General features: G+C 37.6%; 1 protein-coding gene across 2 annotated transcripts in view; it reads left to right on the plus strand.

Annotated features, from left to right (window-relative positions):
• COL14A1 (collagen type XIV alpha 1 chain) overlaps positions 1-17,274 on the plus strand; it is a 218,905-nt gene that overhangs the window by 20,245 nt on the left and 181,386 nt on the right. For both annotated transcript variants that reach the window (XM_014855292.3, XM_014855291.3), the window contains exons 2-5: positions 97-222; positions 8,548-8,664; positions 12,292-12,435; positions 16,714-16,800. In XM_014855292.3, the coding sequence (XP_014710778.1) occupies positions 135-222; positions 8,548-8,664; positions 12,292-12,435; positions 16,714-16,800 (436 nt within the window). In that variant the 5' untranslated portion in view covers positions 97-134. The remainder of the gene's footprint in view (positions 1-96; positions 223-8,547; positions 8,665-12,291; positions 12,436-16,713; positions 16,801-17,274) is intronic.

Genomic DNA, 17,274 nt, shown 5'->3' on the forward strand with positions numbered 1-17,274 from the left:
ACTTCCTGACAATGTTGTCTTATTTGTCTGCCCTAGATGACTACATATTCTTCATTTTCAGCCTTCTCAAAATATCCCTGTGCTCTCTGTTTCTAGGCCTGCTGCTGGATCCCATGTGAAAAGCAGGAAGGAAAATGAAGATTTTTCAGTGCAAGATGCAGTACTGTCTGTTTCAAGCTTTTTTGGCAGTTGCTTATTTTTACACCAGTGTCCAGGGTCAAGGTAATTGAAAACTTTAAGATAATCATTAGAGTCTGGGACTCAAGCCATCTTAGTTCTGATTAGCATTTTTTATTTTATTTACCCGAATAGTACTTCATTGATTCAACTATGTTTCTAGGCAGGGTCGTATGTTGGCTTTTACTCAATTTTACCAGCTGTTTACACGGTAGAAATGTGCCACACCTTTGATGAGGGTTACGACCTCGCCAGTGACTGAGCATAGTAATTTTGTGGCAAGTGGTCAAACAGCTTCTGAAAAGCCTGAGGCGAATTTAAACAGTAAAAGTCAAATTTGCATGTTACAAAATCAGTTCTATTAATAAGGAACTATGTGTGTATGTATGTGTCCCAATTGTGCCTTGTCTCTTAAATAGAGTGTCTACAAAATATTTCTGCCATTTCATACCCGCTCCTTAATTTTGTTCCTTTCTTTAAAAACTGAGCACATAGTCTAAAGGTTACTAAGAGTCTGACAGAGCCTGCTGGTATGCTATTTTAAGCATTTCTAATGATTTCTAGCTTTGTTTTAATTGAAATTAGTTTTTGAAATCTACTATTTCTGTTACTGGGATCTACACTTTAATTTTTAATTTCCACTCATTTTATAAAGTATGTCAGGAATTGGCAAACTACCACCTATGGGCCAAATCTGGCCTACTTCTTGCTTTTGTAAATAAAGTTTTATTGGAACACAGGCATCCTCATTTGTTTACATATTGTCTGTGGCTGTTTTCACAATGCAATGGCAAAGTTGAGTAGTTGTGACAGAGACTGGATAGCCCACAAAGACTAAAATATTTATTGTCTTGCCTTTAGCAGAAAAAGTGAGCTAACCTCTGAAGTGCACAATATGTGCAAGTGTGCAAAACAACATTGCTAGACAGACATGATAAACCTGCAGAAACAGAAGCATTGGTACTGTAGTCATTCATCAGCTAAGCAAAGAAGTCTAAATGATAAAGAAGGTGGTTTTAGGAGGGTTAATGTCTAATGTTTGGAAGTGAAAGTTGTAGAAAAGTCAAATCAAGAACCGCCATACCCTGCTTCCTTAGAGTGAGGCACAATTATTTGGAAAAGAATAGAACTTGACTCCCTGCGCCCTCAAATAGTGTTAAAACACTTGGAGTTAATGACTATATATCCAGCTACTTCATGCAACACATAGGGATCAGTTGGATAGAGGAATTCTGTTTATCTTATTTACATTGATGAAAGAATGCTTTGAGCTGTAGCAATTAGAGAACAGATCTGGGGAATTCAGAAATGGTCATTCATGGAGTAGTTGATCAGACAGAGCTCTTCTGGGGTACTTTCAGGGATGCTGTTTACCAACTATACATTGTTAGCCAAATTCTGTTTTAAATTAACATTTATGGGACACCTACTCTGTGTCACGTTCAGGATACAAAGCTGAATGAAACTATCTTCTTTGCCTGACAGCAGTGTACTGTCCACTAGGGAGAGAGAGTATAAGCAGATAAATCTCAATACAAGTTCTATAGGGGGTTATGGAGAAAAGACAGACGGAAAGATAGGTTGGAGCCAGATTATGAAAGATTTTAAACAGCTCTGCTTTTTAGAGAAACATATTGATAACAATATTGATGATACTCATAGTTGTGACTCATCGGTGCTTGGGGGATTGGAATAACTAAAGCAAGAGAGAGCCTTAGAAGATTATGCTAAGTTGTCCAGGAAACAGGTCTTGAGGGCCTGAAGTAGGTAGAGGGATAGAGAGAAGAGAATGAATCCAAGAAATATGTAAGAGGTAGAAGAGAGAGGACTTGTTTATTGATTAGATGTGGTGGGGGCTGAAGGAGAGGGAAATATCAAAGAGGAATCTGAAGCTTTTTGTTGGAGAAATGAGTAGATGGGGCCTTTAATTTCCAACTCTATGTTATTATTGCTTCTGTATCTTTGTGTCTTAATTGTTTGTTTGCCTAAGCTCATTGGAGGCAGTGTTTCTCTGTTTAATGTCTGTATCTCCAGTACAGAACAATGCCTCAATCATAGTCGATGTTTGTTGGGGAGATTAATAAAGAGAATCAAGGATGAAGCAAGTATCTGAAGCTGAAGATAATGAGTTCAAGTCTTAGACAAATAGTGGAGCTTGAGGTGCTGGTGGGACACCCAGGTGGACATGTCTGGTAGGTAGTCAGGGGTCTGGAGCTTAGGAGAAAGCGATGAAGGCAGGAGATTTTATCTGAATTGTGTTGTGCTTAGGAATTAGCTTATAGGGACCTTTGAAGTCTTAGAGGTAGAATTAGAAAGGATGGTCCAGTGGAGAGAAGTGAGGATGGAATTTGGCAGACACCAACAGTTAAGAGGTTAAGGGAAGAAAAAGGACCAATTGAAAGTGTCAAAAAAGCCATTGTAAGGACAGTCAGGGGAGGGTAGTGTTCTAGAAGTGAAGGCCGGAGAACCTTTCAAAAAGGAAGCTAGTGGGCATATGCTGGAGGAAACCCCAGTGGGAAAAGCCTTCAGATGTCGTTGGCTTTGGTTTTTAGGAAAGTATGTGAGACCTTTGAGAAACTTTATTTCTACCGTGACACCATGTATTTACATGAGTGATTTTGAGCAAAGAATAAAGAATATGAATGCTTTATTTGGTTGATTTTCTACTTTTAAAACAGACACAGTAGTGCGTTCCTGCGGGTTGGCCAATTTTGACCCTAATTTGCCAAGCCATATGTGAGTCTGTTTCATATTCAGTTAAGTACATTGCTAATGGCAGATGTGTTGACTTGCTGGCTGACACTAATTACTCTCAAACCTTAAATTCTTATTGACGTCTTTGGAATCACGTTTATGAACAAAATGAGAAAAAAAAAAGGTAAGCGTGGTAGGCAGAATAATGTGCCTGCAAAGATATTCATGTCCTAATCCCCAGAACCTGAAAATATGTTAAATTATATGGCAAAGGGGAATTAAGATGTCAGATGGAATTAAGGTTGTTAATCCACTGACCTTAAAAATAGAGAAATTATCCTGGAATTGTCTGGGTGGGTCCAATTTGGAGCCAATCACAGGGGTCCTTCAATATGGAAGAGGGAGGCGGAGGTGCCAGTGTGAGTGATGTCATGTGAAAAAGACTCGACCAGCCTTTGTTGGCTTTGAAGACGGAAGGGGGCCACAAGTCAAGAATGTGGGAAGACTCTGGAAGCTGGAAAAGGCAAGAAAATCCAAAAAGGAATGCAACTCTACCAACACCTTGATTTTAGCCCAGTGAAACCCATTTCAGACTTCTGACCCGAGAACTGTATAATAGCACATTTCTGTTGTTTTAAGCTTCTATAGTTTGTTACAGCAGCGAGAGAACTAATGCAGTTGGTGTTAAAAGGCATATAGGAAGTTAACTCTCCCCTCTTAAATTACTAATCAACAGAATGCGCTTTACCCCTTAGTCTCTCCATGTAATTCTTTATGAAGACTTCTCCCTCTCCAGAGAATGTGAACCCCTATTGGCTCAAATAACTGTTTATAACTGGATTATTCCAGCACCTTCTTTTCAAAACAAATTGTTAAATGAACTGGACCATAGAGAAAGTAATGTGGTGTTAGCTGTAGGGAAAAAACGTGTATAGCATGACAGAATGGTGGCACCAATACTTTCTCAGAATTTCACAGTAAATCTATATTTGGTCCTGGCAATGTTTGTCTTGGATGACTACAGGAAAGAACCGCTGAAGGTAAAGTAACTGTCATTTAAAAACCTCAAAGCATATAAAATTGGAGACTTTGCATAGGGGCTAGATTTAACTTTATAAAGACCTCTGTGTTAACACATTTACACGTAGTTTTTGCTATTATTACTAGTCAAACATATTGGGAAGTTGAGAATATTTTCTTTACTGCTGTTTTCAGCATCTTTATAATGGATCATGAAATTATAACATATTAGATTCTAAGCAAGATAAAAAGAATCCTCTAGCATATCCCATGGTAAATTTCTCTCAAATTTTAATTTCTCCTATTTATAGAACATTTGGGCAATGCGTTTAATTGGAAAATGACTGATAAAAAAAGCTGAGGGTTTTTGGTGTTTGTTTGGGTTTTTTGAGATCACTTGGAAAAATAATCCAAATACTTCTCTGCTGTTTAAATGTATTTTGCTTTTATAAACATATTAGTTTTTCCATTGATATGCACCCTAAACTATGTTTTGAAGGGAAAGATACTCCCAGTGCCTATTCTGCTCCATGTCTAACAGTCAGAGATTTTTGGTTGCAAATAAAAGAAACGTTCTCTGGCCAATTGAAGCAAAAAATGTATTTACTGGAGGTAATGAAGTAACTCATATAATTAAAGTAAAAGGTACATAGTTAAGCTTTGACAAGGACAGGAATCTGGAAATACCCTGGATATAGTTTCTAGGTCACAAATGGATATAGTGACCTTTTTTTTTAGGGCACATCATTGGAATGAAATGACTGGAGTGATTTTCCATCCTTCCATCACTGGACATAAGTTTCAGATTTCTTGAGAGAGTCTGCCCGACCAGGTTTGAGTCATTGTCTCACCCCTTAGCCAGAGGAGGATGGCTGACAGTGTAGCCAAGGTCCCTTGCAGTGGGAAGGGAGTGTTAGTCCTTGGAAGAAAACCAGGGTGCTGTTAGAAAAGGCAGAGGGGAAGTGATTATGGGTAGTGAAGAACAAAAGATCTCCATTTCATCTTCCTGTGTCAAAAGTATGTGTTTTGGGAAATGAAGGCAAATATTTCATTAGAAATAAACTTTCACATAGGTTGCCACTCGTCAAAATAGCAAGATTTCAGTTGAGTTGAGTTGAGTTGAATTGAAGTGAAAGAAAAAAAGAAAGAAAGAAAGAAGGAAGGAAGGAAAGAAAGAAGGAAAAGGGAAGAAGGAAAGGAGGGAGGGGCAGAAAATTAGCCCTTTAATAAATAGTCATTTTATGAAATGAAATTTCCCAAGTACCTGATAACAGTAAGGCTTCAATGGAATCACAAAACATTCCTTTTCTGCCTATGAGATTTGATTTCTACAAGATTGATTGCAGTGAAATTCTTTGGGTTTAAAGAAAATCTTCCCTCTAAAAAAAATACAACACAACAAAAGAAAAATACCCTTGTACCTTCAGTAACAAGCCTAACCTATAGTAGAGAGGAAGATAAGAAATGGACCCTCCTCAATCCCGCTTTGGGATGAAGTTCATATATTCACAAATGTTATATTTGGCTCAATCCAACATAGGAAGCCTGACTTCACCATAAAAAGGATGAGCTTGTTGGCTTGGTCTGGGTTCTAAGTGTGTGCCAGAAGTCAAGCTTTACATTTGATTTTTGTCTTTTTAAAAATGTTAAGATTTTAAGTGACACAAATTAACTTTTGAGTCAAGTTCATGCAAACATTTATAATTATTACTGGAATTAATTATATGTGTAGAGGCATTTCCTCTGCGCTCACAAAAAGAAAAGAAAAATCATGGGGCTGGTATTAAATATACACAAACTTTTGTTCCAGGAGATAAAAGCAATTATTTCTTCACTGCACTTAGAGTGTTCCTGTCAATCTTGCTGCCCTTGTTCTGGTACAAGTCCCACTGCCTTCCAGACCGGGAAACGGAGCTAACTTTGAAGTTTAAAACTGACTTCATGCATTTTTCTTTCTTACCTAGCATTTCTTCCTTTCAGTGTTTTTTTTCCCTAAAGGCAAAATCCTAAAGGAAATGTGAATTTTGTATCTAGCCAAGATTTCTTTTTTTTAAGATTTTTTTTATTTTTTCCTTTTTCTCCCCAAAGCCCCCCGGTACATAGTTGTATATTCTTCGTTGTGGGTCCTTCCAGCTGTGGCATGTGGGACGCCACCTCAGCATGGCCTGATGAGCAGTCCCATGTCTGCGCCCAGGATTCGAATGAACGAAACACTGGGCCGCCTGCAACGGAGCACACGAACTTAACCACTCGGCCACGGGGCCAGACCCTAGCCAAGATTTTTTTAATGATTGTGAGAGTATTTATGCTTACTTAGAAAATACTTGTAGTCTGTTGATAAAAGAAGATGGTGGTATTTCTTTTTGCTAGCAGTTGTAATGGGACTGTAGTCATATGAACCATTTGTAAATTGTTTAAAAAGTTGAATATTGATGGATTTTTGTTGTTGCGTTGGCTTCACACTTTGTTTCCTTGAAGAGTTCAATGGAAGCCAGTGGACTCTGGGTTCTGGAGCATCATCTGTGTTGTCTGAGCATGATCAGTGTTATCCTCATTACTTTCTCCTGAAGGTTCAGAAGGTTAGCTATTGACTAAAAAAATGTTGTAGACTATAAACTCAGACCACATTTAAAGAACAGTAGCCTGGGTAGAAAATGCTGTAAAGATATCTAATCTTTAACCTAGGAATCCTGAATGTTCTTTGCCCTCCTTGAGATGTCAACACCCCTGGGGTGCTGACAGAATTGGTTGACCCTCTTGGAACTGCCTAGACTGAAGACTCCATTGACGAATCCTAGGCATCCCAGCTTTCTTTCACCAGTGCATTCATGCAAAACTGTGCAACAAGCTTGACTAATGATACCTACCAGCCCACTGGCAAGATGTGGCTCAGAAACTGGATATATGGTTTAAAATTTTTTAATTCTTATTTTTAATTTTCTTCCATAAGTAATAAGAACTTATCTATAAATAGATTTTTCTCCTCAAGTTCCAGACAAAGAAAAATAGTAATAGTTTCTCTGTTCATCCAAATGTTAGGTTTGGCCACCTTCCTCTTCTGTTTTAAAATAGTTGTTCTTATGATAAATCCACCTTTTCCCATAAACCAGAGAAATGTAAACTCTTCCATTCCTGTCAAACTGAGAATGGGAAGCTAATGTTTTTGTTTTGCATGACTAGCCTTCTCCACTGAGAGGTAGCAAAGGGCGACTAGAAAGAGAATACCACACTTAAGATTGTGCCCTTCGGTGCTCAGTGATTTCAGGTGAGGAGCTACCCTGGAGGGGAGTAAATTACTCATTTATCTAGCCCAGTGAGGGGTGACTTCTTAATATGGCTCTTCTCTCAAAGAAACAGAGCATTTCATTTGGCGTCAGAGATTGTCGTTCATCAGTATGTGAATGTGGGCAAGTCTCTTAGCTTCTCCTTGGTTCCCTAATATATAAAATTGGGATAGCAATATATTTTTGTGAGGATTAAATGAGCTTTTGAGATCACCCATTAGATGGAGTAAGAGGGAAGGAGAACAAACATTTACTGACCGCCTATTATGATGCATTGTATCTGTTATCCTGTTTAACACTGGCATCCATCCTGTGCAGAAAGTATTGCCGTCACCTTTTCTAAAAACAAGGCTTTGGAAAACACAATCAGTTGCTCAAGGTTGTTGTCTAATAAGTGGCAGAAGTGGGAATTAAACTAATGTCCAAATCTCATAGTATGCTCCATACCTATTAAGGAGAATGTTTGTTTCCTTCCCCACGTTCTGTTTTCTAACGTAGAAAGAAAGGCTGGGCATAAAAGTGGGTAATAAGTGCTAACTTTTCTGTTAAGCATTAGCTTTTCTTTTTTGACAAACTAATTTAGATATTATATCATAAAAATCTTCTTACTAAAGGAATTCTTTTGAATTTCCAGAACATTGGTGTAGGGTCCCAAAAATATATTTTGAAATTTGAATGACTTATACAAAAAGTGATATAGATCTACGCATTTTGTGAACTATCAGAAAAGATTAAATATGTGGGGATGATTCAAGACCATGTGCTGTGAATCATTCTGAAAGGTGTAAATCAGCTACACTTGGAGAATGGCTCAAAGTTTATAAAACATAATTATCTTTTATTTGGTCCTTTTTATTTTGGTCCTTTACAAACTCTTTCTCAAATGTTTTTAAATGAAGATCATGTTACTATAATATGTCCATAATAGCCTTCTGAAATGATCTTATCATAAAAAATATTGGATTACTAACGTGAAAAACCACAAGGCACGAAACAGTCCCAGTAGGGTAGATTATGAAATCTCACATGTTCCAAGTAGAAAAATTCGTCCTTGTCACGTAATGAAAGCACTTTACAAGATTGGCTTCAAGTTTTAAACTACACTAGAGAATTAAATTCTAACCCTAACTCATAGTTCTTTGTCATAAGGTCAGAACTGTCTGACAAATGCTTATCTCTTGAGTAAGAAACCAATGCCCTTGCGTTTGAGTTATTTTGCAAACTGATCAATTCATGAAGGAGTTGTCGAAAGAACATATTTTGAGGCTGATGAAGTCTCATGCCTTTTGATTACATTACTTTGACTTTCCAGTTTAACGATTGAAAGCTTAAATGTTTTAACATTTAAACAATTTTTGTTTTTCCTTTTCAGTGGCTCCACCCACACGGTTAAGATATAATGTATTATCTCATGATAGTATACAGATTTCATGGAAGGCACCAAGAGGGAAATTTGGTGGATACAAACTTCTTGTGACTCCAGCATCAGGTAAAAACAACCAATTGTATTTTCTAGAGTCTAGCAACTTTTTACACATAGATAACTAAAAATGAGTAGTGCTAAGTGTTGCTTTAAAATCATTTGAAAGTTTTTTTAAACTTAATCTTTTGAGGTTGAAATCTAACCCTACAATCTAGGAAAAAAATGTTCCCAAAGTCTGCATAGTGACTGTTGGGCTCACCGTAATTCTCCTTAGGCGAAACTTCCAGACTATCAAAATATTCACGACTTCTGTTTCAACATAGGATGAATACTTTTGGTCTATTGGCACTTAAAAAAATACGATATGTGAAAAACTAATGAACAGTTGTGACTGGCTGAGTAAATTATGGTTAGTTAACTTGATAAGACATTATTCAGCAACTATACATGAAAATTATAAAAGCTAAGTAGACATTGTAAAAATAAGTGATAAATTAAATCAAGAAAAGCAAAAGTTAAGCAAATTTATTGATCATGAAGATAAAATATGTAAAAACTTTTTAAAATTAAATTTGGGTTGAATTTTTTCTTTCTTATATTTTACATTTTTGTTATACAAGTATAATCAACTAAAACAATACAGAACATATAGAGGCATTACCCCTGCTACATGGGTGTCATGGAAGGGAAGATGGGGTCAGCAACTGGAGTGCTTGAGTTCAAAGCCTGGTTCTGTGACTTATAAGTAATGTCATTTGGGTGAGTTATTTAATCTGTCAGTGCCTCAGTCTCCTTTTCTGTAAAATGTGCAAACAGTATCAGGACCTCATGGAGTTGTTGTGGGCTTGGAACTCAAAATGTAGTCTGGGAACCTGCAGCATCGTCATCACCTCAGAGCAAATGCAGAATGTTGGGCCCCACCTCTCACCTACAGAATCAGCATCGAAATTTTAAAAAGATCCTCAGATGATTTCTTTGCATATTAAATTTGGGAAGCAGTGGTTATGAGTCTAAATAAATTAGTAAATGTAAAGCACTTTGAACAGTGACTGCCAGATAGTAAACGCTCAATAAATCTCACCCTGATTATTGTGGAGATGTTCTTTAGTATGTCTGTCAGGTCTCATTTCTTTTCCCAGGATCCATTTTCACCTAGTACATAATAAACACTTAATAACAGCATATTTGTATAATTTATATATTTATATAAATATAATAATTTTTTTCTCTTTATTGGTGATAAAGATGGTTATGTGGAGCTGGACTCCTTTATGTTGGAGACCTTTTCCCAACTCATTTAATGAGGCAGACAGATACTCTGTTGTTCATGAATGTGGATATCTTACCAGTTCATTCTTACCAGTTGATTTAAAATCTCTAACAAAACGAGTACATGAAACACCTGGCTTCTTGCTTGACCACTAAAGAGGAACCTCCTTTTATTAACAAAGAGTACCCATAGGCTCCTTAGAATGACTTCTGGTTCCCTGATAGGAGATGCCAATCTTTCCCATGTTGGCCTGCAGAAGTGACTCACTTGTGGAAAGCAATATTTTATTCTCCAGCCTGGTTCAGAGATTTCATTTTGGAGTATGGCCCAATTTTGAAATAACTTTGAGTTTTTATAATGCAGTTTGTTTTCTAAAATAAGCCATCATGGGAAATTTAACTTCAAGAGATTCTTGGACATCATTATGACCCTAAAGGTCAAAATACAAGTTACCAGTTTATGGTACAACTGAGAATTCCCCATGTCTGACCTTTTATTTTTTTCCCTCCAGATAATCAGTGTTTTATCTTTTCCTAATTAATTTCTGATAATTCCAGACTATTAAGTACCCCAAGTTGGTGTCAGTGAGGAATCAGAAAATCTTAGAAGTGACTTGGGTGGCCTCTGGACCAAACCTCAGTCTGATCCTTCGATCCACTCTGGCACAGCACACCCAAAAAGTAGACCTCCAGCTCTTGCTTAAACACCTCCAGTGACAAAATAAAAACTGAGGATGAAAGCAAATTATTTTTTTATGAATACTGGGTTTATTTTCCCCTCTGAGCCAATGTCCTTACTGCAGTTGTCCAAGCCAATAAGACAGTTTTAATACTCTGATAGCTATTTGATCAAACATAGCAAATAAAAAGAGTAGTAACTACATCTAGACACAAAATGTTTGTAGACATTTTAGTAGTATGAGACATGTTCCAAGTACTGTTTATACCAGTTTTTCCCAAAGCATGTTCCATGGTATTCTGCAGGATGCTAATAGCTATTATATGACCAAAGGTTTAGTGGCCAAATAAATTTGAGAAGTGCTGGTTTAGACAGAGTTTAAAGATTTTTATTGCAGGATTCATAAAACCTTTAATAAAATAATACATCCTTTGCCTCTCAGAGAGAGACTCTATTATACAGAGTTTGCCAAGGAATTTTTTTTTAGTGAAATGTACATTATGGAAGATTTATTTGGTGCGCTTTGTAGTAGATGAGTTTTAAATGATAGAGGAAGTTTGTGAAGCCAGATTTAAGATCTTGGACACAAATGCATTTAAGGGATTGGGTTTTGGCAAAAGAGAGGCGCATTTCTGCCTTCTAGTAGCAGGCAACATGGATGATAGTAGCGTCAAATTTCAGACTTAACGTCAGTAATTTTATTAGAATGTAATTAACATATATTGTAATCTGTGTTATGTTTGATTAATTCAGCCAATTTCAGACTCTTTTTGCTGTTACTGCTAGAAGGGCAGAAGTTTTAAATTAATTTCCCTTTTCTCAGACACGGTAATCACTGCCAGTGATTAGAGAAGAAAGGTGTATTTGGAATTTTGCATAAAAGTTGAGTATTTAATGAACAGCATTTTCAGGAAAGCCTTAGATAGTCTAATTTGACGGAGAGAGAATGGAGGTTTGAAATCTTTTTATGAACCAAGCTAACTTTTCAGTAGCGAGGTAGTGAGGGGTTCCTTCAACATCCTGAGCTAGTGATGGCCACATTAAAGATAATTAAATTGCTGATGCTTTAAGGATGCTTTGACTCACTTTAGAGAGGCCATAGGAACAATTGCAGCGTAGATAATTATATTCAATCTGCCTATATCTTTCTCTTCACTTTTAAGTGGAATTCTTTTCTTGAAGAATATATCTGATGTTGAGGGCTTACTGTCTTCTAATCTTGCACTATCACTTTCCCTAGTGTTTAAAAACAATAATGTGTTATGGTGAAAGATTTTTGAGAATGTGCTTTTACCTAATTTAGACAATTGTTTGTCTAATGCAAAGAGTACAACTGAAAATGAGAATGAAAACTGTATTAAAATTAAGTGCTATGGGGCTGGCCCCGTGGCCGAGTGGTTAGGTTCGCACGCTCCGCTGCAGGCGGCCCAGTGTTTCGTTGGTTCGAATCCTGGGCGCGGACATGGCACTGCTCATCAAACCACGCTGAGGCAGCATCCCACATGCCACAACTAGAAGGACCCACAACAAAGAATATACAACTATGTACGGGGGGGCTTTGGGGAGAAAAAGGAAAAAAAATAAAATCTTTAAAAAAAAAAATTAAGTGCTATGCACATAGGCACCATTGTATATATTTTAAAATGTCTTCACCTTTTAAAATCTTTATTGCTGGTTAATAAGTTTTCTTAATGTACGCAGTTAACCTATTTCTTAGATCTGATTTTTCTTTCTGTTTTATTAAGGTGGAAAAACCAATCAACTGAATCTCCAGAACACTGCAACTAAAGCAATTATTCAAGGTCTTCTGCCAGACCAGAATTACACAGTTCAACTTATTGCATACAATAAAGACAAAGAAAGCAAGCCAGCCCAAGGTCAATTCAGAAGTACGTATTTATAGGTCTTAAGGTGCCACCATAGTACTCTGTCCCAGCTCTGAGTTTGAGTCTGTTAAATACTGTGAGGTTAAAATCCTAGATTCTTTAGATTTGAAGAGATCTTAAAAGACATTTAGTACCATCTTCATGAGTTCCTTCTATCTCTAATACTCCTCTGCCCCTCCTTTACCCATTTCACTGGACTCCTACTTATTCTTTAAGTTTTAGTTTTCAAATGCTCTAGCCTGCATCTTACCCAGACATCTCATCTACCCAGCACATAATAGATGCTCATTAAATACTTACCGAATGACTGAATCGATGATGCCAGCATTTCCTCTTTAGTATCCCCAGCAAGTGCCAATCCAGCCTCTGCTAAAACAACCTACACAGTAAGGAATTTAACTACTCCCAATAATTAATCAGTTGGCATTTCTTAACAGCCTATTATGTGCCAGGTCTCATGACAAACATTGGTAAACAAATGCAACATGGTAAGTATTAGGGAAAGATACACCTAGAACGTTATGAAGAGAGAACTCTCTCTGCCCTAATAATGGGTTGGGGACAGAATGGATGGGGGGATGGCTTCATATCTGAACCAGTTTTCAAATGGTAAGTTGAGCAGACAGAGAAAGGATGGGGCATCCAGACACATACTAAGCAGGGGAGAAAGTTCTGAGGCAGCCCAAGCCATGTCGACATCCTTCCATTAGAAAGCTTTTCTTTTTATTGAGTTTAAAGGTTGTCCACACAGGCCCTGCTTTTTCTGCCTTTCAGGAGATATTCATTCATTCATTCTTCTTTTTTTTGTATTTAACAAATATAGATTGCATGGTTACTAAGTGTCAGGCCCTATTCTAGGCACCGGGAACATGACAAATCTCTGCCCTTATAGACCTGACATGCTAGTGACCAGAGGCTACAGGAACTCCTTCTTCCTGAAGGTGGCCTGTCAAATGTGGAGGGCAGAGTTTTATGTGTCATGAATGCTAACAGAAGAGGCCTGCCCTGGTTAGCTTTCTGTGTTACTTCCTTGTTAAGATAGACTCTTTAAAAAACCTGACTTATTATTAAGGACAATTTTCAACATCGTAAAAACATAGGCAGAATAGTATAATGACCCCCTAGTATCCATCATTTGCTTCAACGATTAGCCATTCATGTCTAGTCTTGTGTCATCGATACTCCACTGCCACCTCCTCCCCATATCATTTTGCAGCAAATCCTGCGTATCATTTTAAATAACAATAGCTTTTAAAATCCTGCTATTAGGATTAATCCACAAATCTGGGAGGACATGAGTTCTAGAGCTCTGCGTGCAGCAATGTTCTCTCTAGATTTTCTAACCCTCCCTCCCTTTTTTCCTCCTTCTTTTAAGTAATGTTTTATGAGACATATTTTGTGATTTCTTTTTTTTTAAATTAAGAAAACCCAACTTTGTTAACCTATTACCTCTTGAAACTTCTGAACAAAGATGTTTGGTAAATCCACCTGTCAGCAGGACATACAGATGTTTTAAATGTTACAGTCTTTTGAGACTCATATTGTCTGGAAGCTCTGGAAAAGGTTTTTTATGTTATTTTCAATATAAATCAGACTTCTGTCTCGTTTTATTGGCACTGGGCTTCAGTTTCTGGCCTCCAACATTCCTACATGAGTAAGCGAAATAACTTTTCTTAAAAGTTTGTGAGAAGCAGAAAAAGGGACGAGGAGAAATGATTTATTTTACGTTAGTCTGAAGGTATTGCGATTGATTATTTCAAATATTCCACTGACTGGGCAGCGTAAGAAACACAGCCTTAAAAAGCTTTTGCAATAGCTATTTACTCAAAATACTGAAAAAGAAATGCAGTTTTCAGCTTATTTAGCTCTGCTGAAATAATCTTAGGGAAACAGTCTAACCCGTTAGTTGGATAAATAATATGTGAGCATTTATATTTTTTAGCTATGTTATTTTTATTGGCAGAGTGGAGGAATTAGTTCTTCCCAAATAACAGTTTGTAAGAATGAAACTCAAATAACTTTATTTGGATGGCCTCCTTTTCCATTTTGCATTTCAGTTATATTTTTGCTCCCTGGGAGATGGAGCTAAGGCCCGGTCTCCCCTCCCTGGGAAACTTTCCTGGTTGGATACAGGAAAATGATGATCCAGAGAAATCCTGTGGATATACGTTTGCAATTTGTGTAGGGGTTTGAATTCTTCATAAGTTCATCTTCTGATACACAGGGAAGCATAAGAAACGATCTTTGGAATTTGAAGACAGAAAGGCATGCCGGCTATTACGATCCTAAATCTGGTGTGGGTATTTGGCCAAGCAACTCAATAGCTTCCAGCCCCAGTTTGCTTGTCTCTAAATGGGGGTAATGACATGTGCCTATTATACAGAGCAGGGGCACGATAGAAGGGTTGTTAGGATTAATATCACTTGGCTTGTGACAGTCTGTTCTCTAAAAGATTTTGCCCCTTGCATGAGGGGGGCTGCAGCTTGGTGTGACCTATGTGCTACATCTTGTATGTGAACCAAAGGCCGAATTCAGAGTGACTGTCATTTTTGCTTGTTCATCTGTAGACTGGTTTATGGCCCTATTTGGCAAACTTTCTTTTCGACCGCCATTTTCCAAAATATCCTTTGGAATGATGTTTTGCTAATCTCTGCCTGCAAAATCTTGCTCATCTTTCAAAGTCTGGCTTACATGTCACCTTCCCAATGAAGTTTCCCCAAGTCTCCACCTCTGGAATTCTTCCCCAGATCTATTTCTACTTCAGCACAATTTTTCTCATATTAACATTGCAGACTTATTTTCTTTTACAGAATGTAAGCAATTTGAGGCCATGGCCTATGTGGGGGTGGGGTTGAAGATGTAGAATTGGAAATTATCCACAGAAGGGTGAGAATGAAAACTGTGGGATGACAAAATTAAAGTTGGGGTGTGCAGAGATGCAAGATAACTTTAGTATACGATTATGTTTCAGGAATGGAAGTAGAACAAGGATCCAAAAAACAAGAATGTAAAGGAGAGGTCAGAGGAATACAAGAAAAGCCAGGATGGTGCCTTTGTGAAAACTGAGAAAGAGAAGAATTTAAAGAAGAGGGTGTTTCAAAGTGGCCAAGGCTTGTAAAGAAGTCAGAGAATGAGGGCTGAAAGAATGGATTTAGATAATTAAGAAGTCAGAGGGAATAGCAGGATCAAGGCATCTTCTGTTTATTATTATTATTTTTAATCTTGGAACTTACTCTCTAGGTACCAGAAAGCCAAGGAAGGTTTCTAAGGAAAGGAATAATAGAACTAGAACAACATGACCTTGGCAGATGGCAAGTCTCAAATGCTTTTAGCAAAGGGATGGAAGCCAGTGGAAAGACGAGGAGGAGGAGAAGACGATAAAGACAGGATCAATGGAATGATCCCCTAGAGATGACAGGAGGGATGGTTCAGAGAAAATCATTGCTTCCCTTACACAGCCCACCCCTCAATAAATTTGCTTAATTCCGTGAAATGAATGCAGCAATTAAATGAAACATCTTACCATGAGGTCACTTCTGCCTTTTCACAGGGTATTTTATTTGTGCAGAAACCATTGCCATTTGGCAATAGTCTTGACTGACTCAAACAACTTAAGGTGCCAAACAATAGCAGGAAATTACCGTGGAGTTTTAAGCAGTGGAAAGTGAAGCTAATGGTCTAGGCTGATGTGACTGTATTAAAGGACAAGGGGCATTCTGGGTCCCTGGATGTTTCATAATGAAAGTGACAAAGAAACACTATTATTTTTAGTAGGGAAACTTTTTTTAAAGTTTATAAGGAAATTATTATGGGGTTCCCCATCTTCTATTGCAGATAGACCAACTCCAAATGAGAATATTCGTGGCTAAGATCTTTCTAGAATAGAGGCCAACTCGGAGGTCTTGTCCAGAGACCTGAAGATATGGCTCAAATCACTTTCTGATTTTATGAGATATGTTTTAGTTACTTAGCTCCTGGTTCTTTGTTCCCTCATGTATGAAATGGGGATAATCACACCAATTTTATAGCAGTTATAAAGGATTAAATTTATCTGATACCCCTGCCCATAATGGGCACTTGACCAAAGTAATTCCAAAGTGTTTTCCTCACCTCCCTGTGGCAAAGTTAAAGGAAATACAAGTTCTAATCTTTGGGAATGAGTTCTACCATAGAGCTGATTTGTACTCAATACTCAATACTTGCAAGAGTTTTAGTAAAACTCATTGCATGTTTTCTTTTAGACTAATATAACATGTTGCTGTATTTCTATTTTTCTTCCAGTTAAAGATTTAGAAAAAAGAAAGGAGCCAAAACCCAGAGTCAAGGTTGTGGACAAAGGAAATGGGAGTAAACCATCTTCACCAGAAGGTCAGAGTTTTTTTCTACTTGCTTATTTTGGGGGTTGAGTTGTTTTTATAACATAGACGATAGAAACATACCTGGCCGTTGGTCCTATCAGAAGAGTACATATATGAAAGTCTCCCTCTGCTCCTTTTCATTCCCCCCCCTTTCCTCACACGTAATCACTATCAACACTTCCCTCTCCCTTACTCTCCCATATTCAATACATCACCAAGTTCCAGTGAATTCATTTTCTCTTGAAATACTGACAGAATCTGTTCATTTCTTTCCATGTCTATTGCCAATGCTCAGGCTAAGCTCCCATTTCTTTCCTGGTGTACAATATTAGTCAGCAAATCTCAATTTGTTCTCTACCAAGAAGTTGGAGCAATCTTTTCAAGACAAATCCAACCCTATGCTCTCCTCACACACAGCTTAAAACCCCTTCAATATTTTCCCACTGCTCTTAGGATGGAGGACAAAATCCTTAAGAAGACCTCC

This window comes from Equus asinus, chromosome 12 (genome assembly GCF_041296235.1).
Source record: "Equus asinus isolate D_3611 breed Donkey chromosome 12, EquAss-T2T_v2, whole genome shotgun sequence".
In the NCBI taxonomy this organism is placed as follows: Eukaryota; Metazoa; Chordata; class Mammalia; order Perissodactyla; family Equidae; genus Equus; species Equus asinus.